We start from the raw sequence: 27,390 nt of genomic DNA, 5'->3' as shown, positions 1-27,390 counted from the left end.
TTTTAACGACCAACATGGATACCTCTAATGCAAATACATGTATGGTGGCCTTGATTCTCACCTTAAAAGATAAAGAGCATTTGCTTTTTAAGGCATTTTGCTATTCGGGACAATATGCCAGTCGGCGTCTTTCAAGCTAAACTGAGCGGTTCCACAGCAAAATTCAAGTAAGTAATGATGGCTTTTCAGTTTTGACATAACATAAATTCATTACAAACTGAAAGTGAGGCGAGCCTTGAAAATCTGTCTTGTATAACGAGAAAAGTACACATGAGAAAGCAAGGGTTCTCCAAACTCAAGTCCGTCGCTTTATGTAACACCTGAACTCGATGCATGAAATCCAAACTGGGTTTAATTAGTAGCGGCAGTATGTTCAAGTCTGATGATCAGACGTTTCGAGCCAAAGAGCAGTTCTATACTGATTGCCTTTGGTTGCCGTTATCTAGCCGATTACAACAAGTTTATAAATGAATGGGCACTAGTTGTGAGCTAAATTTTGGATGTAAATGCGTCAACTGCTCATAACATTTTCGCTTTTGTTTGCATTACTTTGCGCAGGGAACTTTGTGTTTCTTTTGGGTACTGCACAGCGCACAGCCCAAAGTTGAGTTTAATCTCAGCACGGTTCGCAGCCATGAGCTAAAAGTGCTTACGCACGCAATCTTCAACGAATACTAATAACCCACCATGGCCGATACTGAAGAGAAGAAGACCGTTCAAAAGGAAGAGCAGGTACGATCATTTAGATGGATGGATACGGATGATTGATCAAATATCTGGTTTTCTCGGATTCTGGAGATGAGATTGGGTCGAAATTTCGAAAGTGGATGACCAATGCAGCCGTGTTTTCTCACATTACCACTGTATTAGCAAGAAGAAGTTGAAGCTTCCCCCGATGTGCACTTTGAGCCTGTTGTCAAGCTCGAAGCCGTTGATGTCAAGACCTTTGAAGAAGATGAGGATGTTTTGTTCAAAATGTAAGAGATTACCGCTAACCGCCAATTCCTTTTACGGTGGATGCGCATTCCAATCATGGCGGGGTCAGCGGCCTCCACGTAGAAAAATGGAACAAAATACTAAAAAAGTTGTAACAAAAACTAGGCGCGCAAAGCTTTTCCGTTACGACAAACAATTGAAAGAATGGAAGGAGCGTGGTACTGGTGATGTCAAATTCCTGCAACATAAGGAAAACAAAAAGGTGCGCTTGTTGATGCGTCGTGACAAGACTCACAAAGTGTGCGCCAACCATTCGGTGACCAGCGACATGTCGCTTTCTCCCAACGTCGGTTCAGACCGTTCGTGGGTGTGGAATGTTCTTGCCGATGTCTCCGATGGTGAGGCTAAGGCTGAAACTTTGGCTATTCGTTTCGCCAACTCGGATAACGCCAATCAGTTCAAGGAGAAGTTTGAAGAAGTTCAAAAGATGAACATTGAGCTTCTCAAGAAGGAAGCTGGCGACGACAAGAAGGAGGAAAAGAAGGAAGAGAAGAAGGAAGATGCCTAAATAATGTATATCTCTTGTCCTCCAAAGTTTCTTATCTTTTCTTCACTAGGCGCATAATAAACCCTTTCCCTTACATATAACACACCCATACACAAGCACTACACACCAATCTCGTTATACAAATATACATATTTCAACGTTGCCCTTGTCAGCTTTATTCAGTCATCCCCTCCACCCCACCCCCACTTGTTCCACTCTCACCCACCAACATATGTGTTCCCCCCCGTCCGACTCTCCAAACCTTTTTCTCGCATCACATAAAAGGCACATCTATGTGTGTGACATATATCCTTGCATTTCAACACTTGGGACTTGGGGGGTGTTGGCTGGTCTAGATGTACGCTGTTAATGGGCTTATTTGCCAGAGTTTTTATTATGTGCTATGTGTTCTAGGCTGCTGCTTTGTTAAATGTATTAAATTACATTAAAAGACTAGTTGATCATACTATCTTTTAGAAGCATCGACCAAATAAGTTGGAAAACTCAATTAAATCATGGGGTAGGTATTATGGAATGTTGGATCTGGAGCATATACATTTGCATAGCTTTGTATGTATATACTGTAACGAGATTGTTTGTCATACTCGCGCAGTTGCTTGTTGGGAAATAGTACTGACATCAATATCGCCCTAATATAGCGAAAGAAATCCTGTTTATGCTAAAATAAAAGATGATCTGCGTTGTCAGATAAACTTGTCAGTATGGGAATCAGTAGCAACATCTTCCGCGGAACTGGTAAATAAGGTATATATTCATCCATATTGGTACTTGAGCTGCGTCAATTTTAACCTACCGATCAACGAGTAAAGTCGCAAGTTGAATTGATGGGCTGCTCTACGGAAATTGTGATTAGGACTTATGTTCCTGCTAAATCTAAAGCAGAAGTATGCTACGCTATGGTTTTTAAATCAGTTTTGACATCCAGAACATCTTTTCTTGTTGGAACGTTCGACCCAACCAATGTATTTGTACGTATACCGTGGTATGTCACTTACAGCCATTTACACATCTTGACGGTGCTGCAAATTTAATATAAAAACAGTCTGTGCTCAAACATGTTCTATTATTAACCCTGTTCGTTCCCGCACAATGTTACTCGAAAACGTGAAACTACGCAGTATGCTGCTCATGGTTTCATATTAGTGTTTGTATGTAGATGGCAATCATTTCACAGACGGGTACATAAATTGCATGTAAACCCTCGGTTATAACAATAAAATCTCGGAATACTTAGAAGGCCACATTGACGAAGCAATCAGTCCATATAGTAATTGATTAAAACTGGACATTGTCTGTGCAAATACAAAGGCTAGCCATAAAAAGCAGCGATTTGGGGTGCACAACTGTCTATGGCGTAACGACCACGAGTTTACCATATCTGTGATTTTCGGGGCCTGTAAAAAAAGAAGGTACTTTTTTTTTCCTTTTCTTCTTTTCGCTTTCACTTGTGTGTGTGTGTGTGTCTCCCAGCATCATGTCCCAACCAAGATTGATCGGTGAGCTGGCTGTAGTAGCTCTCGAAGCGGTAAATGTTACTTACGACACTGTTCCTTTTGTGGCATAAATTACCTTACAATCCAGACACTGACTCTAATGAACAATAACAGGAGAACTTGCCCAAGGTGTGCGATCCGTTTTTGACGCTAGTTTTAGCCTTTCCTTATATTTCCTAGTTTGTTTGGTTTTGTCCCCCTAACAAAGGTATTATATGCATATCTTAGGTTGCTGGCAACCTGAAATCGTTCTGCGTATTCAAAGTGGCCAATGTTGCGAAGCGAACCAAGACAGATACTCAAGGAAACCGTAACCCAACGTGGGATGATCAGGTACCATAATGAAAAGAGGGGGGGGGATGGACTCTAATTACATCATACACAAAGAAAGCGGGAAAATAAAAGAAATTAGTGGTGTTTTTCTGACGCATGCAATGACAATCAAATGTAATATAGGTGAATATGCCGATTCCACACGGATACAATGTCATGTCAGTGCAGGTCTTGAGTGAGGATCCTCAGAAGGGCGACCAAATTGTTTGCGAAGGCTCAATTGACTTGACCAAGGTGCTCGGTGAAGGAGAATCAGATGGTATTTTCAGAGCAAAGGATTACGGAAAAAGGGAGGTTTTGGAGGTCACCGGATGTCTGACGAGAGTAATACCATTATATTACAGATTGGGTGCCATTAAAGACACGAAGTGGCCAAGAAGCTGGCGATGTATATTTGGAACTAACTTTCTACTCAGCTGTAAATATATTCTCGCCCGATCTCCTCTTCCCCACCATCCAAAAACAACAACAACGACAGCAGCTTATTCCATTAATTACGTGCATATCTATCATAGAATCCGCCTCCACGCCGCCAACCAACGAGATTTGGCCATCCGCGACCTCCCCACATGGCTGGTGGTGTATCCTTTGCTCGACCACCCATGCCAAACCATTTTTCAGCGCGCCCACGTCCCCCCATGCATTCAGCCTCGGCACCTATCCACGTCAATGCTTCGCCTCGTCCGCCATCTGCTGGCGGTCCGCCCTTCACAGGCCCTCCTCCGCATCATATGCAACCTGGCGGATTTGCTACGCCTCGACCTCCACCTCCTCAGCCCATGGGCATGCCACCACCACCGCAGCAGCCTATGGGGACCCCATCGCATCCAGTGGCAGCAACTCAGGTTGCTCCAATGCCCGGTACACCCGTTACGACTAGCTCCTCATCCTCATCAGTCGCTGTTGGCGGCCAATGGCGTGCTTCTTCGAAACCGCCACCACCCTCGTTCAACAATAGCCCACAACCTCGACCCTTGCCACCGCAAGGATCGCCTAATTCGCCCATGGGCGCGCCGCTGCTATCAGCTCCTTATCGTCCCGGCCCACCGCCATCACGGCCTCCATCGTACAATAATGGTGGTAAGGGGACATATTCTTGTGTGTGTGTGCAATGTAAGATTGAGTTTTTGGGCTTACAATGACGGTTACTTTATTAGGCTACCCTCCGACCACTTATCCGAGCAAACCATTGCCCAATTATCCACCCGAGCATTTCCAACAGGGTGGTCCTCCTCCTTCACAATTTCCAGCACCACAGCATAACTACCCTCCTGGTCCTCCAGGTGGTGGTGGTGGATATCCTCCTCAAGGCCCTCCTCCGCCGCAACAACATTATCAGCATCAAGGACCTCCTCCACCTCAACACCCTGGTCAAGGATATCCTCCCCAACCGGGTTATCCTCCGCAACCGGGCTATCCTCCGCAACCGGGTTATCCTCCATACTAGAGGCCTACATGCTAGTAATGCATTGCAAAACGAAAAAAAAAAGAAAACCCTCTGTACAATTTATATCTTTATTCCTGTTTTGCTCTGTTCTTTCTTGGCGATTTTCTTTTTTTCTTAGAACACTCTCACATATTTGTTGTCATGTTACTTGTTTTGTTTTGATGTGGATTTGCTTGGCTGTTAGGTCCTTTACTTTATAATATCATCACTTTTATATTCCTATTAAACATTGTAATTCGGTTCTCGGTCTGGTAATTTATCTTTGGATCATATGGTGTTTGACCAAACTTTATAATCCTATTAAAAGTATCCGTAAAGTATCTGTAGTGAAATACGTACCTGATCTGCATTCTACTCGACATCATACTGTTCTTAGAAGCTATCACTGAGAAATCAGAATGTTTTGATTCGTATATAACGAGAGACTCTGTGATTTTGTCACCAGAATCATATGTTTCGGAGGCATAACAGAGGCATAGCTGAAGTAATCCACCGAAATAATTAGGGCCAATTTGTATGTCTTTGCAAATTCAGGTCGGGCGCGCAGTGGCTTATATGTGTGGGTTGGGATCGATTTTTTTCGCTTGAAAAACGGGTTGGCGTATCTGTCTCACTCCGCGTTCATATTTGCCCAACATGTACAACGACGCATTCGAAGAAGACGACTTGGTCGCTGAGGTTGAGCTTGTCGCTCAAGCACGCTACTCGCGTAATGCTGATCTCGAAGATGGCTTTGATGGTGAAGGTAAATGTTTTTACGCTTCATAGCGATGGATGAATCAAGCACCCTTTTTGTTAGTTCATTATTAAATGGATTACGCTATATATACTTAGTTGCCACGAGCCAACAGCCTGCCACTGTTCAGATCCCAGACGGTGTTCGCAACTTCATCTCGTTCTTTTATCGCAATGTTCTTGAAAACAATGTGTACGAATTGCATAATGTTTACGACAGCTCGTTCAACAAGTTAACCGACAAGTATTACACAAAACAGCCTTGGCCCGAGGCCGAGGTCATTGCACCCCTCGTCAACAACGGTAGCGATTTCTTTTTATATTTCTTTTAATTTAAGTTAGCTATGAAGGAAAGCAAACTGGTGACAGGAAAACAGTGCCAAGGAGGGTGAATTCTGACCTTGCGAGAATCTGTGAATATGTATAGACGAGGTCTTTTTGACGTTGTACCGTGAACTTTACTATCGCCACATCTATGCTCGCTTGACTCCTTCCTTGGAGCATCGATTCCGATCCTACGAAAACTACTGCGACCTGTTTAACTACATCTTGAGTTAGTATTTTTTTTTGACTGGGAATAAATGAAATAGAATGCAGGAATGAAAGGGAAAAAAAAGAAGAGGGATTTGTGATTGTGTAGTTTGTATTAACCATGTATCAATGTGACATTTGACAGATTCGGAGCAACCGGTTGACCTCGAATTGCCCAACCAGTGGCTGTGGGATATCATTGACGAATTTATTTACCAATTCCAAGCATTCAGCAACTACCGCGACCGTCTCAAGAACAAATCTGAAGAGGAGATTGCTTTGCTTCGCGACAACCCCCAAATCTGGAGCACATACAGCGTTCTTAACGTCTTGTACTCGTTCATCCAAAAGTCTCGCATCAAAGAACAGCTCCTTGTCAGCAAAAAGGGTGGTGACATGATGGAAGCCGCTGGCGAATATGGTGCTCGGCCCTTGTACAAGAACCTTGGTTATTTCTCTATCATTGGTTTGCTTCGTGTAAACTGTCTGATGGGTGATTTCATGCTCGCTTTGAAGATGATGGATAACGTCGTTTTGAACAAAAAGGTATAAACTACTAATGTGTATGGAGAATGGCATCATGAACTTTTGGGATACTGACAAGTATGCTATTTCCTCTATATAGGCATTGTTTGCTCGCGTAACAGCATGCCATGTCACTGCATACTACTATGTCGGTTTTGCCTACATGATGATGCGTCGCTATGCCGATGCCATCAAGGCGTTTTCCAACATTCTCTCCTTCCTTCAACGCACCAAGCCTTATCACAGCAGATCTTATCAATCCGATCAGGTACGAGGAAAAAATGTGCTGCATGATTTTTGATAGTTTTCAAGAAAAAAAGCTCTAATATGATCATCAACAGCTTGCACGAAAGAGCGATCAAATGTATGCTTTGTTGGCCATGTGTATTGCTCTGTGCCCTACTCGTCTCGATGAGAACATCCATTCTCAATTGCGTGAAAAGTATGGCGAACATATTTCAAAAATGCAGAAGGGGTAAGTTCATGGCATAGAATCATTGTCTTTTTTTTCCAAGGATCTCCAAGTATTGGAACGGAATAACTGATCAGGTTATGCTTCTAGTGAAGAAGGTATCTCCATCTTCGAAGACTTGTTCCAACATGCTTGCCCCAAATTCATTTGTGCCTCTGGACGACTTGATGGTACCCCACGTGTTGTACGTTTCTCATCTCTTCTTTTTATTTTGAATCGAGATACTATGCATTTTTATATAACAAATCGACTAAACGGGTTGTTGTTGCCGTCTGTTATGATATTAGGATCCCCATACTATCTACCTGAAGACCTTTGTCACTGACATCCGAAACCAGATTAAGCTCCCTACCTTGCGATCATTTATGAAGCTCTACACAACCATGGGCATTGACAAGCTGGCTAAATTCTTAGAGATGAATCCCGAAGAACTGACGATGCAATTGTTGGTGTTCAAGCAAAAGTCTCGCCAGATCAAATGGGTCAGTGGTAATTTGTTGGACGGCGAATATCTGCCTACGTCGGATTTGGACTTCTGCCTGAAACAAGATGTTGTACATATTGCTGAAAGCAAGGTTGGCCGTCGTTATGCAGACTGGTTCTTGCGCAATATCAACCGTTGCGAAGATATCGTTGCCAGCTTGGAGCAGCGGGCATAAAAAAAAGTTTTTCCCTAATTTGAATTGTTTTGTAAAGAGAAAAAAAATAAAATTCCTGCTCGCGTGTTAGCACCACAAAGTTGCTGTATCTTTTGTGTCCTTCTGGTAAAACTGGCAAATTGCGTATAGTAATGCTTTTCGAGTGAAGAAAGTTCAAAGCATATTTTCAAATAAAAAACAATTTCTAGACAATTAACCTCAAGAGGGCACAGTATTCGTCATTGTAATTTTATGCCAAAGCCCTAGATATTATAGCGCATTTAAATTCTGATCGCAGCAGGGCACTGTTTTAGAAGGTGTATATGCTTCACCTGCCAGAAAGCATTGTCTTTTGAGTGTCGTCAGCAGCAGTAATCAGTAAGGCGCCCAGCATAGAGACCAAATGCATAAGAAATAAGAGACGTTGCGTAGAGAAAATTTAAATTATGTTCGATCGCTTTACAGTAGCCGTGCCCTATACTATTACACCTCATAGAGCTGGGGAAAGGTGTATCTAGTGTTTCTCAGGTACATAGCAGTACATATTCTCTTCCTGGTTCATATGGCTCACATAACTAGATCATGAACATGAGTTTTAACTTGAAAGCTGCAATTTCACGAGAGAAGTTCATGTTGTCGTGTTTACCGAAAACGAAGCTTGAAACTGAAGCAGGAGCTAGTTTGTGGCTCTTACTAGCATGAATAATGCTGTGTACGGAATAGCAAACATTTATCTAATGCAACGGAGTCGCTAAGAATTTTCATGCACCACATCCATCTCAAACCTTTGTGCTAAAAAGTTACCTAAAATGGCGCATATATGAAAGAGTTGATGAATCCTTTTATGTGTATATTTACATGTGGTGTATAGGGTAATTGGGATATATATTTTCTACAATGGTAAACTGGAAAACGCAATGATAAAAATGTGTATATAACAAGTACTTTTATCTCTTGGTGCCCTCCCCTTTAGCGATGGTCTGTGGTACCAGAGGAATGAGAGCGAATGCGTTCTCGTGATTGACGACGCTGAATAGCAGCAGCTTTCCTGGCTGTAACAACTTGCCAGCGATGAATTCCAACCGCAGTGGTCATGCCCACGATAAGTGCAGCTCCCAGAATGGTATAAAGATTAGGATGTTCCTGGAGAAAAAACGCACCCACAACATAGGCGGAGAAAACTTCACTCATTCGCATTAAGGTTCCTAATGTAAAGAAGATACATTTAGTACAAGCTGCACATACAAAATACCCCTGACCATTTTAATTATTACCTGGACCAGCAGGTGCAAGCTTTAAACTAGAGACAGACAAGCAGTTAGAAACAGTATGTTTGATGCCAAGAAGAAAGAACAAAATAGGGGGGAAGATGTGTACCCTTGATTAAGAAGGCACTGTCCTATAAACGCCAACATGCCAACGAGGCCCAAGTGGATCCAGTCATTTAACAAGTGGTCTTGAGGCGAAACGAACTTTTGAAACGCAAACATGCCAATCGGACTAATGATCGTTGCAATCAAACCGACGTAAAATACGTGTACCATGAAATGAGTGCCTTTCCCGACTTTTCGTACGGCAACATAAGCAGCGGCGGACATGAAGGCACCTGTCAACGCGCATATAATTGCAAATGCTCGCTCCATATCTCTAGAAGATGAGCTGTCGTCATTGCGCCTGCCAAACAAGTGTCGTGGTTGAGATATCAGAATGACGCCAGCAGTACAAAGAATCGAGCAAAAGCCATCAAAGATTGTAAATGTGTCGTTAAACAGGACAGCAACCAAGGCTGTTGTGAAAGCGGGACCTAGGAAAAACATGACTAGAGAGATTGTCCTTTGAACGTCAATAGGTCATCGTCCCCAAAATTGGGGAGAGAAACGCGAAAGGCTCGAGTTATACCATGTGTCATCCGTCTTCATATTACCTGTTGCTTCCAACAAAGTCAGTTTTGTAAGACTGTAGAAAAAGAGTATCAAGCCGATGGACCCGACAAATCCTCTTACAATTAGCCATATCCGCACTCCGGATTTGCTTCCGAATGGATTTACTCGTAGTAAAGCACAGCTTGCAAGCGCCAGAACCAGTTGAATAGCTGAGCGAGCAAACACAATCTCAAAAGAGGGTAGTCTGGTGCCGCATTGCTTGACGAAGAGAGCGCTGAACGTAAAGGCCATAGCAGAGAGTACTAGCAGTAATAGACCATGGATTTCCTTCTTAAATGTAGCAGGATCGTTGCTCAACGAAATTACTTTGTAGTCTGGTTGTTGTTGTTGTTGTTGCTGCTGGTGGGAACGTAGGGCTGTCTGTCCGCCGCCATGTTTCTGGACAAGCGGTGTGGATTCATTGACAATTGTCACGCTGGTAGGAAGGTCGGAATTCCGTCGGTTTACTGATGCAGCAAGTCGCTTGTCGGTCTTCGCCATTGAGAGAGGAAAGGAAGAGGGGCGGGTTCTTTTTTAGGAAAGCGATAGAGCCGTCAAGCGCTTATTGCGTCGAGGGACAGTGACAGTAGAATGAGCCTAAGAGACACAAGCTAATGAAGCCAGAAAAAAGTGAGCAACGCCCGGTGCTTTGTGTTTTGTAATTATGTAGGTTGTGTGAGAGCCCGGAACGATCCCGATGCGCAAAGATGTGCAGCTCGTAAAAGCCAGCAAGGGAAACATAACAATCACCCACTTACACGCCTTACTTTCGGTGTATTTTGATCCCTAAAGCATACACTGTATCATCACATTGAAGCAGTGGTCTATTCCGAGCTAACAATAATTGCCAGGATTCAAGCTACTTTTGATGATGTCAACGTAACCTGTAACGTAAAGATAGCTGTGGAGGAGGAAGCACATGTTTTGCCGTAATTATGATGAAATCAACAATAAGGCCATGTGCATCTCCAATTAATTACAGCATTGCGCCATCAGACATGAAAGTGGATTTTCATGATACTAGATTTGTCAGTATAGAAATAAGGATAATTTTTTGACGTGAGCCTCTCTTGTATGATTGTTTACTTTGCCCGACAAATTCGGAAGACAACGACAACACAAGATGTTCCTTGCATCATCGCCTCCTAGATAGCCCCGTTATTGTTACGTGTGTTTGCTGCTACTGCTAACACCGGCCATACAGGAAAGCAAAACGTACAATAATAGGTATTAGTCGCTGGGCGGATACGATTTTAACTTCCAGCCGAATCAAACACGTAAGTTAATTAGAGATACAGATGTTTAGGTATGTTTATTAAAGATTATGCTTATATATACTGCTATCCATGACGCCCCAATTTGTGTCATTTTCGTGTTCTCAGTCTTCTTGAACCTTCCGTTTAGTACCACGGTGTCGCTGTGGAGAGACAGCTCCTACTGTTCGCGTTGCTTCGTCCAGGATCTCTTTCTCTTTCTCCTTCCACAGACTCAACTTGGCCTTGAAAGCCTTTTGATGGTGTACTGCACGCTCATCGGTTGCGAAACGGAATGGCTTGAGCAGACAAAAGGATATGTTAGAAGATGCTGAACATGCAAGTCGTTTGATGGCGTCTCCTTTATCTTTTTTTTACCTTTACTGTGGTGGTGTGATGAGAAGTTTTTTGCTTTTTGGTGACATTTTTTGGGAGCTCACTGCTTTCAGACGATGGTACGTTAGATGCTTTGGAGTTTCCAGGTCTGGTAGCTGATGAAATGCGTTTATTTCGTGAAACTCCTGTTGTGCGGGGACGGCTAATGCGAGAAAGAGTGCGGTGGCGATCAGAGCCTGAGTTGGTCTGCTCGGTTGATAGTGGCGGTCGCTTCTATTTGTATTTGTACAAATAGATTAGAGCTTTCTTTTCAAGTATACCGTTCACTGCATTTGCTCACAAACCTCTTGACTAGATTGAGACTGGCTTTGAGAAGAAGATCGCAGGTTCCTGGAAGAAGTGTAGAACGTTAGACACAAGTCTATATGCGGCGTATGTGCTTCATTTACTTACGATGGATGTGAGCGTTGGCGTGTAAGAAGTTTTGGTGAGCGTGGTCGTGTTAGGGAGGAAGAAGTTGATGTATGATGGGTATCGGTGGGCTAAATTCAATGTGAGGGTAGTTAGTGAACTCTTTACCCAAATACCAAACGAAATATGTCCATAAAAGTAAACTTAAGGTACATACTTTGGCTTGCGAATTCGTGGCTTTATTTTGAGCAAGTCGGTCGCCACCCCGAAGGTTTTGCTCGAATAATTTGATACGCACAGCTAATGGAATGTATACGTCTTCATCTCTCATTTCGTTGTGTATGTCATCCATGGCATTGATACGAGTTGATGATTGGAATCGTGGTATTTGCATAGGCCGTTGCTATGAAATGTTGAATGTCAAGTTGTTACATTTTAGAGACAGAGCGTGTCCAGAACGCTTACCTTGTGGGTTGATTTTTTTAAACGACTGTGTGCGGTGGGATCACGTTGGGATCGGTGCAACCGACTTTCGTAGGATGCTGTGGCTCGCATGTAAGAGGGAATATCCGCTTTCGGTTCGCTGGACAACGTCGTAGTTGTTGTCGTTGCTGTGGTTGTCGCCAGTTGTTTCTTAGCAATAGTGCTTGCATGTTGATGTTTTTGTTCTCGTCGCGCAGGAGAGACACTTTTATGCTCCGGCGTTGCAGCTTTCTCTTCAATGCTCTCCGATGGAATGATGCCTTTGAGCCGCATCAGTTCGTCCCATTCGCTCTCTGTTCGGAATTCACGGGTATTAGGTGTACTGTTGCTGCTGCTGCTGTGTCGCTTTTTGTCGTCGCTCATGGGGCTAGGGACGGTGCCACGTCTAAACGGAGAGGGTGTATTGTGATTTGATCCAGTGCGAAGCTCATCTTGTGGCGTCTTGGCCCCAAAATTCGCTGGAGGGGATTCATGAACTAGAGAACGATAACGATCACCAGTGCTAAAATTGGTGTTGCTGTGCGCAGGTGAAATTTCCAAAGCGTCTTGGCGTTCTTCGTCTTCTGCTACAAATGAATATTGTGGGCTCCCACTGTGTCGTGCTTGTTCAATACCGAATGTGTGGAAATCCGTCATTTAAGGATCGTTGATTAGTTATAGTATATACAATCGTGCGACAGAGAAGAAAAAGAAAGAGGAAGAGTACAGAAAAGGGAAAGAACAAAAAAAGACGCCAACAAGAAACGCGCAGGTTGCTGAGATTATTAGTTCCCAACACTTTTTTTTTCTTGCCGTTGCTTTCCTTTACCTTCCTTCAACTTTTCCATGTCAAACGAAGAATCTAAGAAGCCCGGTGTCGAGCATAGAGACCCACAGTACTTTGGGTACTATGCAATGTTACAGCATCAGGTACCCTTTCATAGCTTTGGCGTGGCTCGGACGCAAAGCAATATGACGCGTCTCTCAATCTTTCACTTCATAATTGACACGGCGTTTTATAAAACTACTGGTACCACCACAACTGCTACTGCTTCTGTGGCTGCTTGAAAACAGCAAAACATGCTGCAAGACACGGTGCGAACGTCGACCTACCGCTCTGCTATCTTACTTAATGGTCCTGGTTGCTTCCAAGGCAAGAAAGTAATGGACGTTGGTGCTGGTTCAGGTATCCTTTCCTATTTTGCTGTCCAGGCAGGTGCCTCGCAGGTGTACGCCGTTGAAGCTTCGGGTATGGCAAAGAAAATGAAGAAGCTTGTGGAAGCGCCCAACACAAATGAATTTCTCAAGGGCAAGGTGCAGGTAGTTAATGGTAAGTTGATGAAGGAGAAAAGGTGATTCAAGGCCCAAGAAAAAAGGATTAAAAGCTAATGGACAAGAGCTGGATTGTATTACGCGTAACAGCCAAGATTGAAGATCCAGATCTGCCGATCCCAAAGGTAGACACCCTTATCTCTGAACCGATCGGTGTACTACTTTTCCACGAGCGTATGGTAAATAGGAACTGCTGTAAATGACGAATAGAGAAAAGAAGACGCAAGTGGACAAAAATGTAAATGCGTGTTTTATTTTTTTTGACAGCTCGAGAGTTATATTTACGCGCGCGACCATTACTTGAAACCAGGCGGTGCTCTTTTCCCATCAAAAGGAAACATCTTTTTGGCACCATTCACTGATGCCACGCTGTGGAGCGAAACAATGGCAAAGGCGCGATTTTGGTACATATGCGTTCATCCGGATGATGCTCCTGTCTCTTACTAACTCTTTATTGTGTATGCGCATATAAGGGAGCAACCGTCCTTCTATGGCATCAATCTGACTTCGTTATACAAGGATGCTCGAGACGAAATGTTCGGTAAGTTGGATATCAAGTATTCGAATATCATTGCAGTAGAACAAATAAGTAACAGCAAGACTTTTTTCAGGCATGCCTGTCGTTGGACATTTTGATCATCGCAACCTTATCACCACTCCTACGTTATTTGATGGATACGGTGTCGACTTCTCCAGCGTTACTGTTAAAGAGCTGTTAGACATGACCATGCCTTTCAAATGGTCGGCCGGATATACCGGTTTGATGCACGGTATTGCCGGTTGGTTCGACTTGGTTTTTGCTCCTCCACCTTACGATGGAAAGTCAAATGACCCTAATCTCCTCAACACCACGATCGAAATGTCGACTGGCCCTGCAGCCGACCGTACTCATTGGCAACAAGTTCGCTTCTTATTCAAGGAACCTCTAGCTATTAACGCTACACAGACGATTCGAGGATGGATGCGTGCTGTAGTCAATGACATGAGAAGCTACACAATTTTTGTTGAAGTGGTCGTTGGTAACGATACCCCATTGAGCGATCCTGCGACAATTGACGTCGATACATTTGCTGAAGCACCTACGGAGGAAGTTCCGTTAAGACGACGAGGCCGTTGGGAGTTGCATGAACAGACCTACAACTACAACTACACTCCAGGGCTTGTTTCGGACCACAAACCAGAATACTCTTGCCTGTACCAACCAGAAAGCGCCATCGATCAAGTTATTGAAAATCAACCACCAGCTCCACCAGCTCCACAGCAAGGAGAGTCCATTGACTTTTCTGCAGTGAACAATGTCATGGAAAACTACGACAATTTTGTAAATTAAAACATATCCATCCTTTGTTGGCAAAACAGTAGAAAGAACTACTTTTTGGTGCTCAATTGCTCTTATGAAACAAGAAAAGTAATAAAAATACAGTGGCACAAGATAAACTGTGCTTTGCGTTCCGTGATACGAACACTGGAAGGAAAGGATGAAAATTCTGGCTAGCAATAATGCAACTCTTGTCTGGCAAGACATCGCTTACTTTTGGTATACAATGAGGACTAAACAAAACATTGCAACAAATGAATAGGTAGTGATGTGTGATAGCAGGATTCTTTAAAAGTTAAATAGCATAAGAAACTATGATAATGTACACATATCAACAGGTTTATACATCCCTTTATTCAGAAGCGGATTTCTTGTTTTTCGATCTTTTCGTCTGTTCCATTCACCTTCGTAGCAGTATTTCGTTTTTATCGCTAAGATCATCATCGTCGTCGTCATCTTCATCGTCTCCGCTCCATTTGGTCCACTCGTCTATCTTGTTTTGGTTTCATCAGGAACGATCCTTTCATATCCTTGAAATCGTTTTGCTGGTCTTCTTCATATTCGTCGCAGTCTTCATCATCGTTCGTTATTCAAGTGGTCTCACTTTATCCCATCCTTCCACCACTCCATTCTCCAAAGTCTTTCCAATGTTTGTAATTGTCTCCAGCGTTGTGATCCTTCCAATGTTTTTCTTTGCTATGGCCCTTTCAATGTTTGTCTTTTTGATGGTCCTTCCATTTGCCTTAATTATCAGTTTTGTTGCTGGGGGTGATGTGCCTGTCATGCTGATGCAGTGCACCTGCCCGTCCCCCATTTTTTTTGGTAGCAAACTGTCGAATATTCAGCGATAATGTAAGAATGTTAACAGCTTTATACATAGTCATGTGATGTTTTAAAAGTTTAAAGTACTTTCCTTACTTCTGTAGAGCTGGATGTATTGGTGATTGCAGTTGTAATAGTTGCTGTTAAAGTTTCGGTACAGTAGTTTTGTGAGTTCCCATTCATTTGATTCTTCTTGTCGCAGTAATTGCGGTTGGTATTTTCTGCGTCGTGGTGGCAGTCATACCGATGGTCGGACCAGTTGATACTTTGCTTCAGTTCTTGAGAAGATGGCTGTTCTTGGCTTGGAAGTGGTAGTTGTGTCGTGTGTTTTGATTCTACTTTCTGATGTGCTTGTGCTGCTTCTTGTTGTGGTGCTCGATCTTGTCGTAGTAGTAGCGGTAGTGGCTACAGTCGATGAAGTTGCTGAGGTTGTCGCAGTCGCCGGCGACGATGTTTCGGATTGACCAGTTGCTGTTGACGCTGTAGTACCTGCTTTTCCTCCAGTTGTTGTCGTTAGTGGATAAGGTTGTTGCCGGTGTCGTATATTACACTGGTAGTTGTGCTGCTGATTGGAGTTGCAGTAGTATTGGGCGATGACGCAGTTTGCGTCGACGATCTGGTTGATAAAGTTGATGTCGTGTTCGTGTTCGGGCAGGCTGTAACAAAAACGGTCGTGATGACCGGCAGATCAAAAAGTACACTACTAGTTACTGATATTTCATAGTTGCCCAGATATGGGGATTTATGTTTCTTGTTACCATTAGTACTTAGTATTAAAAGACATCCAGCATACTGTATAGATAATTAGACCCGCCAATTATCTTATAGCAATGCACACAAGCTGGCTGATGGGTTAAAACGTTATGCTTGCTCTCGTTTGCTGAAAATTCCCAATATTCTCTGCATTAACAATTCTTGCACAGCAACTGCATAAGCAGCATTATACTAACACGTTTCTACGCCATATGCTTTTAAAAGATGTTATGCTATTACCCACAGCTGTGGTATGCGTTTTTCATTTCTGATTTTATCGTTTTTTGAAAGGTTTACTAAATCACTTTCTATTTCCCCTAAAAAACCCGGACCATCAAAAGCTTCTTATCAAAACCGCCACTATATTCAGCTTTTCATTTGGTTGATAGAATTACAGCGAAGAATTTACCTTTATGCATTCTACGGATACGATTTAATCATGAATAGTTGAATTAAGTGTGCATCGACTTACTTATCTGTCATCCATCAAGAAATAGCATAACAGCACATGTTCAAATTGAGAAATGCCAGCCTTTTTTATATTAACAAGGAGAACGGGTGAAGGAGAGACAGAGGAGGCAATTGTTGTGTCTCCAGAGCCCTCATGTGCTTTATTAGATCATAAGAACAACCTGCCGTATATTATACTCTTTTGTGTCAGATCTTGCAATCTTTCTGCTACATGCATGGAGTACGATCCACCTCTTTTTGAAGGCACTTCTAACCAGGTAATCCCTTTTGTAAACTAAACGCAGGTCTACAGCCGTCCATTTGACAAACAATCAAAACCTTTCTAGGAACGGCTCGTTAACAATGCCATTTCCGTCTTTGTGATGAGCTTTGTGCTATTCACTCTCGCGAGTTCCATCGTTCATGGCTTCGGAAAATCTCCTGTGCATTTACTCTTCGGTAGTGTTAAAAGCAATTACAAATGTGTCTTCGCTATGAGCATTGACATTTATGTATATGCTTCATAGGAATCAGTGTCCTGGTTTTCGCTCTATGCTTAAGAAAACTGGTACGATATATCCTCCGAATTTTGTTTGTTCCAGTTTGGTGGTGTGAGATTTCCGCTTTGCTCACATACGACTATTTACAATAATAGATGAAATGGTGGAGCTATGGTGATCTTGATCCAAAGTTCAAGTGGGTTATCGTTGCGCACGCTGCTTCATTATCTCTCCTTTGCATAGTTGCCAATATTTACATCTGGGCATCCCCTAGCTGTTCAGTATGCTGATCATGAGGGCAAGAACGACGTCCCTTACATATAATATCTTATACATATAGCTTAATACATAATCAACCTTATAATGATATAACTACCTAATAATTTATCTGAATTAAGTAAATATATTTAATCTATTGTTTAACATGTACTTCATTCATTTTGAACAACCCCTGCTCTAGGTGATGCAAGTGGGACGGGAGCATAAAAAACAGCAACGAGAATGTATATAGGATGCAATGGCGGATAAGTGATGTGCAGATGAGGTGACGAATAGTATGGTTATAGTAACAGTCAAGAAAAGGGAAGAGGAAAGGGAAAAGGAAATGTTACAACAAGAATTGGAATAAGCGGTAAAAGGTGATTGTCTAAGGTTTAAGCTACTGATTTTTCCCTCCTCGTGCTGCCCATGTTCCGTTCCATCGACTGCTCATCCATGATTGTATGGAGCTGGTCGTGCCATTGTTATCGAAAGAGCCCGAGGAACCGGATGATGTGGGTAGAACATCCACAGACTTTTCTCGAACTTTGGTTTCTCCACGGTCCACATCACGCTTGGCACTTTGGTACATCCATAAACCAACGAATGTAAGCATGATACCCAGCGACTGGGCAAACGATACTTGCTGGCCGAACCACAGAATACTCATGACGATAACAAAAATACGTTTGACAAGCGATGCGATCGAGTACGTCACTGGGGAGGTCATGCTCAAAGTTGTGAATGCAAACCAATTTTGGGCGAAATTCGTCGAACCGTTCAGCAAAAAATACACGCACAACTGGCTTGCACCAACTTCGGTTTCACGGTCAGCCATGAGACTAGCACCATCGGAATACAACCAGAGCGGAGACATGAGGATGAACGACAATAACGACGAGTAGAAAAGCATGTTCATCTTGTCGAGCTTGTTCGGATCGCCTTTACCCAGGTTAGCTTCCTTGAATATTAATTTCTTGTTAAAGATATTTTGCGATACGAACACCAGACAGGACAGAAATGCACAAAGCAGGCCAATCAAATTGTTCGAGAACGTAAACGTGCACGCAAGAATGACGCCCAAGGTGAGTGGTAGGAGTGAGATATACACCTTGGATGTATATCGTACTTGAAAGATGAACCGGTAGAACATGACAGTAAACAATGGTGCCAAAGCCTGTAATTTTTTTTGGTAACTCGTTTAAAAAAAAGTACAAATTCATGCACCAATTTCTCTTTCTTCACATCCTCCACCCCCCCCCCCACACAAAACATACTACCCAGATATAGCACAAGCCTTACCTTAATCGTATGGACCAAACTAACTGGCACTCTACTGATGGCAATGCTTGAAAACACATGGCCCACAATTAAAAAGACGGCAAGCGGTGCCATGGTTTCTGCGATCCGTCGTGTTGGTGATCGTATCTGGGTAACGCCGAATCCCATGGCAGCAACATAGCACCACATGGCAACCAGGCCAAATTGAATAAATGTCAGTGTCACTGGGAACTTGAACATGTTGAGGATTTGTTTGCCGGTATTGTTGGTCAAGGACGACGAGATATACCACATACAGCAGTTGAGTATAAACTTGAGGTTGTCGGATAATCCAAAACGGGCTCGTGGCATCATAAAGTTCCACAAGTTCTGTAGCGAGCTGCTTGACGTAGAGTCGATATGGCGTGTCGATAGATCCGCTTGTGCATCCTGGCCAGCGAATACCGACGGTAAGTAGCCTTTGCCATAGTCTTCAGGAGAAGACGAAGAATGGAGCTGTGATTGATACTGATAGTCATCTGATGATGGTAATGGTGGTGTCGGAAGCGACTGTGGCATGTCGTCATAGCTACTTGCTCCTCCTCGGTTATATAATTGCTGCTTTCCATTACCAAAGTAATTGCTGGCTGCTGGGGAAAGCGGCGATCGGGTATCAACCTTTGAATCAAACGATGGTGGTTGTTGCTGAAGCATTTGATGTCGTTTAAGGGCCGAATCCTGTTGGACAAAGCCGCCATCGCCAGCGTCGGCAGCTATTATCGCAGGCTCCTGTGAAATAAGTGTTGCAGCAGGCATTTGTCTCTAACTATGTGTAGTAGAAAGAGGGAAAAAAAGAGAGCGAAGCCTTCATTGATAGCGCCGATCCCAATCGATTTTTTGTATGTTGCCGTAAGCGGCGACTCAACTTGTTGGTGCGTTTTGCTTGTTTGATAGATCAATAAAGATAAAATTATATGTGCTGTAGGGAGGTTATCATGAAATGTGTTTTGCATTCTTAATTAATAATTCATACCTGTGAAGGAGATAAAAATTTAGCATGAATACATATATAAACTCTTGGAACACTCCATCCTACCACGGTGATAACATATACATTGGTCTTATAGTTGCTAGGCGATGATATGCAGGCTGACGGCATTTTTCTACTATGTATGTAACACACAAAGACCAAACCATACCCCGATATACATAGGCACATGTGTACATCGAATGTATTTGAATTTAGGCTGGGTTGAGAGTGAGAAGGGCTTACTCAGGTATTGATTATGTATACTCTGCAGCATTGAGCCTTGAATTTTTCAAACAAGCGGATTATGCTAGGTTGAATATACATATTCTCTCAGACATAATTACTCGAATCAAGTGCCGGAATAATGCAGCACTTAATTGACGACTAGTTACTGTGGCTCCTAAAATATAGTCCAAAAGCGAAGTGCATGGCAAGTATCGCTATGATTTCTGCTGCAAAAAAGTGCTGCCGATTAGTGAAGTTATATGTTATATAGTACCACTATATGGTTGAATGAATTTTGCTCGGAGCAGCAACGCCCAAACGCCCGCCAGGAAATTCTTGCTTGACTAGTTACGCTTTCATATTCGCCAACACTGTTAAAAAATGGAGGAGTTCATTAATCACCAAATAAATCTGGTCGAGAAAGAGAAACAAGTGGATGTCGAGGACACTCTTAAGATGCTGTCGTCGTTTACTCCCGTGCAGCTTCAAAAACGCGGTGTGGCTCTGATCGGCCTCAAAGTGACAGGTATGGGAGTGATTGCGTGGAATAACGCGAAGCAGTAAAGCTAATGTACTATTGTAATGCGTAAACCAGGAATGCGAACTGGTCTTGGAGGAAAGAGGTAATAAAACGTTTATTTTCTTTTTCCCGTGGATTGAAACAGTGGTTTGAATAACCATTTCGTCACTTCAAAGCTTGATCGATCTTGAACTTGGCAATCCCAGCAAGGTACCGCCCACGTTCCCGCCGCATAAAATAAGTACCGGTGACATTGTTGGTCTGGACGAATACAAAAAGGACAAGCAAACCAAGAATAAACTTGGGTCGCAATATTCAGGGGTTGTTTTACGCGCAACAGATACAAAGATTACAGTCGCCTTAGGATACGATGTTGAATTACCTCCAGAAGTGCAAGAGCGTTGTATGATGTAAGCAGCGAAGATGATAGTAAGAAGATCAGCTTAAATAGGGTACATGCATTCTAACGTGTGTATAGCGTTAAGCTGGCAAATAATGTCACATATGATCGGTAAGTATTATATGGAGTAGTACAGATTATCATGCGAACGAGACAGGACTTAGTAACTGAGCTTCAAAGAATGTTAAACGCGCTGGAGCAGCTGAAAGCGACAGCAGCAGCACCCGATGGTTTAAAGCAAGTTTTGCTCGGTCAGCGTACTCCTACTGCACCCCAGGATATATCTACCATCAGTTTCTTTGATGAAACCTTGAATGATTCCCAGAAAGATGCCGTGCGATTCGCCTTGGGAGCCAATGAAATCGCATTGGTCCACGGTCCACCAGGTAAAGATGCTTGCATTGTGCTATAAATGACAATGAAATTATGTTTATTAAAAGATTTTCTTTAGGAGTAAGAGCACCGAACAGAAAAACTAGCTTACAGGATCCGAAAGTAACTAACAAGATAACTGTTTCTTAGACTGGCAAGACATACACGCTTGTAGAAATTATTAGACAACTTGCCGTTATTCAAAAGAAAAAGGTGCTAGTATGCGGTCCATCCAATATATCCGTAGGTGAGTGCATAGTGTTAGAAATGAGAAGTCTTGAGGTAATTCTAAACAACAATATGGCTATAGATAATCTGGTGGAACGCTTAGCAAAGCACAACATGAACCTTGTGCGCGTGGGCCATCCAGCACGAATCTTACCAACTGTTTTGGACCATTCGCTTGATGTTATTACACGAACGTGCGATTCTGGACAAATTGTTGCCGACGTGCGCAGGGAAATGGATGAAACTCTCGCCAAAATCAGCAAATGCAAGAGACGAGCAGAACGACGTGAACTGTACGCGCTTTTAAAAGACCTCAGAAAGGATTATCGTGCACGGGAACGTAAAGTTTTGGACGAAATTATGACTGGAGCAGAAGTTCTTATATCGACGCTGAACGGGTAATATCCTATACATTGGAGGCAGTGCATGAACTCATTTCTAACTTAGTAACACTAGTTGTGGGAGCAAGAACATGTTAAAGCGCGAGTTTGATGTTGTTATCATTGATGAAGCTACTCAGGCTTTGGAGGCAGAATGTTGGATCGCACTACTCAAAGGAAAAAAGGCCATATTGGTAATATGTCTGTTTTGGATAGATGTACATGAAAGCACCTTTACTGGCTCAACTGAAATGCAATATTTAACTAGGCTGGTGATCATTTGCAGCTGCCGCCCACTGTCAAGACACCTACATCCCTGACGAAGAAAAAGAAAAAGGGCATGTCTACAGAGAATGATCTTTCAACAACGCTTTTTGATAGATTGCTCAGCATGTACAAAATGGATGCCATCAAGCGTATGCTTGTCGTACAATATCGTATGCACCAGAAAATCATGGAATTTAGCTCAAAGGAACTATACAACAACCAACTTGTCGCAGATGCAAGTGTTGCTGAGCATATCTTGGCGGATATGCCAGACGTATCTGCTTCGGAAAACACTGAGGTCCCAGTTGTGATGATTGATACCAGCGACACGGGCTTGGGCCATGAAATCGTGGATGATGCACAAGATAATGGAGAGCAAAGCCGTGCCAACGAATTGGAAGTCGACTTGGCAGTGCGACACATTCAATCACTTTTGGACGATGGTCTCAGCGAAGAGCATATTGGTGTCATCACGCCGTACGCATTTCAAGTGACCCATCTTATACGTGCGATTCGTGAGAAATGGCCTGCTATTGAAATTGGCACAGTTGATGGTTTCCAAGGCCGCGAAAAAGAAGCTATTATTTTATCTCTTGTACGATCCAATGATGAAGGGGTAGTTGGCTTTTTGGCCGAGAAGAGACGTTTGAATGGTATGCTTTTAGATAGAATGGGCATGTGATAGTAGTCCATTTCGGTGCTAACATTTCTCCTCTTTCTTTAAAAGTGGCAATGACGCGACCCAAGAGGCATCTGTGCGTGGTCTGCGATTCTGAAACGCTTTCTGGTACTAAGGCCAAAGCAAGCAGGCTGGATGGTGGGTTCCTACGCCGTTGGATGGAGTGGTTAGGCGATGAATCAGACCTGCGATTCAGCGAACAGTGTGTTTAATAACAACATAGTATAAATCGACAAGGGTAATCAAATTTAATAAAGATACGGATCTTGTTCTTGTAAATCTACTACTAAGGAGCCTGTTGCGGGAGCATGGTGATGTACTGTAGTGATATTGGCAAGGATATGACGCAAGTGCGATTGTAGCTCTTCGGGAGAAGTGGGGGTAGGTGGTGCTAAGTTTCTGTCTGTAGGACACGACACGTCTCGTACTGTATCAGCCAATCCGTACACTCGTTGCCACTACAGTATGTATAATATTCTCAATCAGCAACGAATATACAATCTAAGCAGCCGTTGAATATATGATATTCACCTGTTTTTGCTCTTGTTTGCGAACTCGTTTATGGCGTGACACCTCCTGCTGTAGCTATTGCATACATTTGTCTGCATGTTAGAGCGTGTCGGTTGTTTAAAATCCATCCCAAACTTGCAACTAAATATACCTTCATTATTTTTTCATTGGCCTTATGGGCCTGCTCCTCCAGATACCCGTTTCTATGACATTCGTCAGCATACAATTTCTGCAACGCTTCGATTGCCAAGCGATGGATATCCATGAGCGCTTGCGGGTACGGACGTTGCTGTTGCAGTTGTGGAGCCGGGTCTGAGACAGTGCGTAGAAAGGCACCACGCTGAGCCTTGAGGTGATGTTGTGCTTGCTCGACGTTGCCGACAGAGCTCAGAAGATGGCCGGTCGTATGTTCATCGAATAACGGTGCGACATTTAGCTTTTCATCGTCCGTGATAGATGATGACGGTGGAGAAGGTGGAGGAACGATGTCTTGACGGTGAGAGTGGTGATATTCCATTTTCTCGTCTTCAAACTTATACGAGTTTGCGTGTGCGTTGTGCATAGGTCTGTATGGCGCAGAGAACAGTAGAGAGATTTGGAAGAAAAGAGAGCGCGGGAGATGCAAAGTTGGTTTGCCTTTTTATAAAAGAAAGTTGTGAGAAATCTGACACATTTTAAAGCATTTGTTTTGTTGATGTAAGTAACCCGGGCTACATCATGTTTTTTGTAAATATGTATGGACAGTGAGGTGAGTGGATTTCAGAGAGAGAAAGAGACAGAGAGAGTGAGAGAGAGAAGAGAGAAATGAGAAGGAATTCAGCGCATTTGGATGCATATTTGCATACATTCCCGGTCCCTTGCGTAAACAGCACCAGTCCATGTTGCTATAAGACATTTGTGAAGCTATGGGTTGCATGTATATCGATGTTCACCTTCCGATAGCATATGTTACAACATGAAACCTGAAGCACTACGCCTCCTTGAGTTGTACCACGTCGCTTTTTCTTTCGTGCGCTCATTAGCAATGATAAATATACAGTACCGTACATTAATGGGGGACTCGTAGGTCAGAAGAAGCTGTGATTTTTTTCCTTCCATCTCCTTCAGTTGAAACAGTCAGTATCTCTGCAAAAACACATGTACTGTACTGGTTCTTCTGATAGTGTCACTGATATATATCCGCACATAGTTGTGAAAGAACCATCATATATATGAACGAAGAGTGCCTATCGGATATCTCGGTGTCGGCCCGGTATTGTTGTTGCTGTTGTCATCACACTTTAGCTTATTCTTGGCACAGACGTTGCACCGACATATTTAATTTTGCCATCTTGATCTGTATTCTACAGTACCCGCTCGTTAAACCGATCCCCTCGGTTTTTCGAGAAAGTGATCGGTTTAACGAATGATCGGTTTAAAGATTGAGGGTCCGCCAAGTGAGATATAGAACTCGCTGGAAGGATCATCTTATGTTGTTACAGTATTACATGTAATGTTTATATACATTTCAGGTTGGGATGCGAATTGTTGAGGGGGAGAAAGAAGAAGAAGAACAGGAAGACATCAAATAGGCGATAGCGAAGATGAAACGAAAATAACAGCAATTGGTAGACGATCTTCCTATTACTGTTGAGCCTTTGAGAATTTTAACATCTGTGAAGAGAAAAATCAGGTTGAATTTGATGCAATTTCATATCACCAATTTCGCCAATTAAGCTATAAAGCTTTGTAACTTGACCAAAAATAATCGATCAATTGTGAGACAAGTGATCAGTGATCGGTTTAGCGAACGTCCGATATTTTACGGCTTACCGAGCCGGTATTTTGGGGAAATGGTCGGTTTAACGAAATATCGGTTTAAGGGTAATCGGTTTAACGAGCGGTTACTGTACTTCTCTGAGCCATCCTCTTTGCTCTGAAATTTGTCTTACTCCATCAAACATGGCTTAACAAGAAAACATTGTTCTTGAATATGGTTCTCTCTTGAAAATATGCAAAGCTTAGCTACTCTGGAATCATATTTCATGCAAGTGCTGTATGCGCTGTAGTAACGAGGAGTCAATGTAGTAAGCTCACTTCATACAGTTTGTGCAATTCATACAGTTGGTTTCTTCTGACAGTACATGAGTACACAGCGCTGTAGTCTTTATTTGTTCCTATGGGGCAACTTAATCAAAAAGGCTTTCGTCCGACTACCTTTATGATGATGGCTGCCATTACTGCTACTGCTACTGCTACTATTGGTGCTCGGTGAACATTGTTGGCCGTTTTCGTGGTAAAACCACAGTCGAGCGATAGCATGCTTAGGACCGCTGAGGTTTTCAGCATCTTTGCATCTGCGGGCATTTGCAAGAAAATTTGTGTAGCAGCTGTCGTTGGTATCCCCATAACGGCTCTTGACAATTTCGACAGTGCGCACCCCTTTTGTCATATCTTCCTTAATATCTGGTTTGCAACAGCCCACCATATAAGTCGTCGCTAAAGGGATCAGCTGGGATTTTACTAAACTCATTTGAACAAAGTGATCGCTGGGTCGGATTGGGTTTCCGTGATTGGCAAATGGATCGCGCAGAGCCGAGCGACTCAACGCAAGGGATTCCATACCGTCTAACCAATGGTTGTACCGCCTCTCTCGACAGTGTCGAATCTGTGGAACCATCCAATCAAAGTGCTCAAGCTTGGCGCTTGGATACGATACAATTTATGGTCGTGGTAGCACCAAAATAAAAGGCAAATCGTTTGCAGACGTTGAGAATGACAGGGAGGCTAGATACCGTGCCATCCAGGGAACGCGTCCTCATACACTTGTATTTGGCTTGGTAGATAGCCCAGTGGCACGTTTAGGTATGGTCAGATCGCAAGGGTCTCTTTTTTTTCTCTCGAACTTGACTTTTTTTAGTGTAGCCTGGATGCTCGAAAAGGCATAATTGGACGTTTCATCCTGCTGACAGACAAGACACTGAGGCTCTGCCTGAGACTATCACAACCGACGAGTTCCTGACGGAACTTACCATCTATTGGCTTACCAACACCATGTCGTCATCCACACGACTGTGTTACGGGGCGTTCACGAAGAGGCAATGCGGATAATGTTCTTTAACCGTGTCGAAATTCCATTGGGCGTAGACTATGTCCCCAGCGAGCTAAACAAGGTAATCCACTGCATAGATCTAGAGTATATATGCAAAACTGACCCAACATGCACAAAGTTCCCTCGTGAATGGCTAGAAGCAAGTGGTGACCTTCAACAGTTCAACGAATTTGAAGTGGTAAATATCATCTTTTAGTAACGTATTGCTTCGTACTGACGAACAATGTCCAAGGCGGCCATTTTTCTGCGTTAGAGGACGAGCGAGTTGCTGGTTGATGACTTCTAACGGTTCGAAAAGCTGTTAAAGACGAAAAAAAGTTTATCCGATGGTCACTGTATGGCTGCTGTGCACAACACTCTATCTGAATATAGCAATGTATTACTTGGTCTGAAAATGCATCGCATGAATGCCTGTCTTGCTTTCATGATGAATGAAGTGTTTGGTGTACTTTAAACATTGTCGAATATGTACTTATTATATAATCGTCTACAGGTACGCCGCATTTCCTCCTCATCACGTTCATCCTCAATGATCATATTATGCAATATCTTGTATGCTTTTTTGCTTACGGTGACTCTTCAATACGTACTGTCTTGAATGGCTATGCACATCGGTACATCGCGTATTTACCCTCCCAATCTTCTCTTTTTTTTTCATACCACATCCAACTTACGCCCTTTGATCTACTCAGCAAAACCCCTGGCTTCCTTTCTTTTATTATTTTATCGGATATACTAATACATCAAATTATTCTAAGTGTTGCTTGTTATCGACATAATTATTACATCCTCTTCCACCATTATACGAAATCGTGTAGCCCATGAAGAATCTGCTTGACACTGTTAATAAAACAAATCAGTGCTTTGTACTATTTAAACAGAACCCCATGGCTCTATATGCTAGTACCTCTTGTGAACTGGTCACCAAGATTT

The 27,390-nt window shown here is 42.9% G+C and overlaps 12 protein-coding genes across 12 annotated transcripts; 6 read left to right on the top strand and 6 right to left on the bottom strand.

Moving 5' to 3' along the window:
• Nucleotides 1-687: 687 nt before the first annotated feature.
• On the top strand, nt 688-1,504 carry BDB00DRAFT_763756 (RanBP1 domain-containing protein; the record flags this gene model as incomplete). The annotated part of the gene is made up of 3 exons (XM_053119419.1): nt 688-714; nt 871-977; nt 1,102-1,504. 3 exons carry the CDS (start codon nt 688-690, stop codon nt 1,502-1,504), a joined length of 537 nt encoding a protein of 178 aa, XP_052979576.1.
• A 1,390-nt stretch (nt 1,505-2,894) lies between these two features.
• On the top strand, nt 2,895-4,819 carry BDB00DRAFT_823461 (C2 domain-containing protein). The gene is made up of 6 exons (XM_053123544.1): nt 2,895-3,029; nt 3,112-3,126; nt 3,226-3,330; nt 3,454-3,589; nt 3,675-3,748; nt 3,846-4,819. The coding sequence occupies exons 1-6, from the start codon at nt 2,979-2,981 to the stop codon at nt 4,470-4,472; spliced, it is 1,008 nt and encodes a 335-aa protein (XP_052979575.1). The 5' UTR covers nt 2,895-2,978; the 3' UTR covers nt 4,473-4,819.
• Nucleotides 4,820-5,377: 558 nt separating this feature from the next.
• BDB00DRAFT_823448 (RNA polymerase I-associated factor PAF67-domain-containing protein) lies at nt 5,378-7,917 on the top strand. The gene is made up of 8 exons (XM_053123543.1): nt 5,378-5,522; nt 5,612-5,815; nt 5,940-6,065; nt 6,189-6,589; nt 6,669-6,836; nt 6,910-7,043; nt 7,131-7,224; nt 7,328-7,917. Exons 1-8 carry the CDS (start codon nt 5,414-5,416, stop codon nt 7,697-7,699), a joined length of 1,608 nt encoding a protein of 535 aa, XP_052979574.1. The 5' UTR covers nt 5,378-5,413; the 3' UTR covers nt 7,700-7,917.
• Nucleotides 7,918-8,490: 573 nt separating this feature from the next.
• Nucleotides 8,491-10,309, bottom strand: BDB00DRAFT_823443 (uncharacterized protein). Its single transcript, XM_053123542.1, has 4 exons — nt 9,603-10,309; nt 9,056-9,497; nt 8,953-8,978; nt 8,491-8,883 (listed from the first exon to the last, which is right to left on the bottom strand). Exons 1-4 carry the CDS (start codon nt 10,099-10,101, stop codon nt 8,648-8,650), a joined length of 1,203 nt encoding a protein of 400 aa, XP_052979573.1. The 5' UTR covers nt 10,102-10,309; the 3' UTR covers nt 8,491-8,647.
• A 573-nt stretch (nt 10,310-10,882) lies between these two features.
• Nucleotides 10,883-12,122, bottom strand: BDB00DRAFT_375072 (uncharacterized protein). Its single transcript, XM_053117126.1, has 5 exons — nt 11,818-12,122; nt 11,643-11,731; nt 11,534-11,579; nt 11,232-11,462; nt 10,883-11,152 (listed from the first exon to the last, which is right to left on the bottom strand). Exons 1-5 carry the CDS (start codon nt 11,992-11,994, stop codon nt 10,979-10,981), a joined length of 717 nt encoding a protein of 238 aa, XP_052979572.1. The 5' UTR covers nt 11,995-12,122; the 3' UTR covers nt 10,883-10,978.
• A 718-nt stretch (nt 12,123-12,840) lies between these two features.
• Nucleotides 12,841-14,852, top strand: BDB00DRAFT_975745 (S-adenosyl-L-methionine-dependent methyltransferase). The gene is made up of 6 exons (XM_053129914.1): nt 12,841-12,992; nt 13,137-13,392; nt 13,485-13,573; nt 13,662-13,798; nt 13,868-13,935; nt 14,006-14,852. Exons 1-6 carry the CDS (start codon nt 12,909-12,911, stop codon nt 14,722-14,724), a joined length of 1,353 nt encoding a protein of 450 aa, XP_052979571.1. The 5' UTR covers nt 12,841-12,908; the 3' UTR covers nt 14,725-14,852.
• A 610-nt stretch (nt 14,853-15,462) lies between these two features.
• On the bottom strand, nt 15,463-16,770 carry BDB00DRAFT_787995 (uncharacterized protein; the record flags this gene model as incomplete). Its single annotated transcript, XM_053120752.1, has 4 exons — nt 15,463-15,489; nt 15,631-15,914; nt 16,084-16,190; nt 16,760-16,770. The coding sequence occupies 4 exons, from the start codon at nt 16,768-16,770 to the stop codon at nt 15,463-15,465; spliced, it is 429 nt and encodes a 142-aa protein (XP_052979570.1).
• A 43-nt stretch (nt 16,771-16,813) lies between these two features.
• BDB00DRAFT_823433 (uncharacterized protein) lies at nt 16,814-17,648 on the top strand. Its single transcript, XM_053123541.1, has 4 exons — nt 16,814-17,015; nt 17,085-17,196; nt 17,265-17,305; nt 17,393-17,648. Exons 1-4 carry the CDS (start codon nt 16,974-16,976, stop codon nt 17,525-17,527), a joined length of 330 nt encoding a protein of 109 aa, XP_052979569.1. The 5' UTR covers nt 16,814-16,973; the 3' UTR covers nt 17,528-17,648.
• A 247-nt stretch (nt 17,649-17,895) lies between these two features.
• BDB00DRAFT_763744 (triose-phosphate transporter family-domain-containing protein) lies at nt 17,896-19,334 on the bottom strand (the record flags this gene model as incomplete). Its single annotated transcript, XM_053119417.1, has 2 exons — nt 17,896-18,471; nt 18,798-19,334. 2 exons carry the CDS (start codon nt 19,332-19,334, stop codon nt 17,896-17,898), a joined length of 1,113 nt encoding a protein of 370 aa, XP_052979568.1.
• A 695-nt stretch (nt 19,335-20,029) lies between these two features.
• BDB00DRAFT_823427 (P-loop containing nucleoside triphosphate hydrolase protein) lies at nt 20,030-23,115 on the top strand. Its single transcript, XM_053123540.1, has 11 exons — nt 20,030-20,536; nt 20,606-20,633; nt 20,707-20,940; nt 21,009-21,041; nt 21,111-21,316; nt 21,382-21,383; nt 21,453-21,549; nt 21,613-21,928; nt 21,987-22,104; nt 22,179-22,830; nt 22,905-23,115. Exons 1-11 carry the CDS (start codon nt 20,392-20,394, stop codon nt 23,066-23,068), a joined length of 1,995 nt encoding a protein of 664 aa, XP_052979567.1. The 5' UTR covers nt 20,030-20,391; the 3' UTR covers nt 23,069-23,115.
• Nucleotides 22,982-24,138, bottom strand: BDB00DRAFT_374973 (uncharacterized protein). The gene is made up of 4 exons (XM_053117125.1): nt 24,081-24,138; nt 23,518-24,002; nt 23,388-23,435; nt 22,982-23,314 (listed from the first exon to the last, which is right to left on the bottom strand). Exons 2-4 carry the CDS (start codon nt 23,926-23,928, stop codon nt 23,105-23,107), a joined length of 669 nt encoding a protein of 222 aa, XP_052979566.1. The 5' UTR covers nt 23,929-24,002; nt 24,081-24,138; the 3' UTR covers nt 22,982-23,104.
• A 1,374-nt stretch (nt 24,139-25,512) lies between these two features.
• On the bottom strand, nt 25,513-25,968 carry BDB00DRAFT_872407 (uncharacterized protein; the record flags this gene model as incomplete). Its single annotated transcript, XM_053126950.1, has 1 exon — nt 25,513-25,968. One exon carries the CDS (start codon nt 25,966-25,968, stop codon nt 25,513-25,515), a length of 456 nt encoding a protein of 151 aa, XP_052979565.1.
• Between the last annotated feature and the right edge of the window lie 1,422 nt (nt 25,969-27,390).

Source organism: Zychaea mexicana (assembly GCF_025766255.1).
Source record: "Zychaea mexicana strain RSA 1403 chromosome Unknown BDB00scaffold_37, whole genome shotgun sequence".
Taxonomy (NCBI): domain Eukaryota; kingdom Fungi; phylum Mucoromycota; class Mucoromycetes; order Mucorales; family Lichtheimiaceae; genus Zychaea; species Zychaea mexicana.
This window is presented reverse-complemented; position numbering and strand designations above follow the sequence as displayed.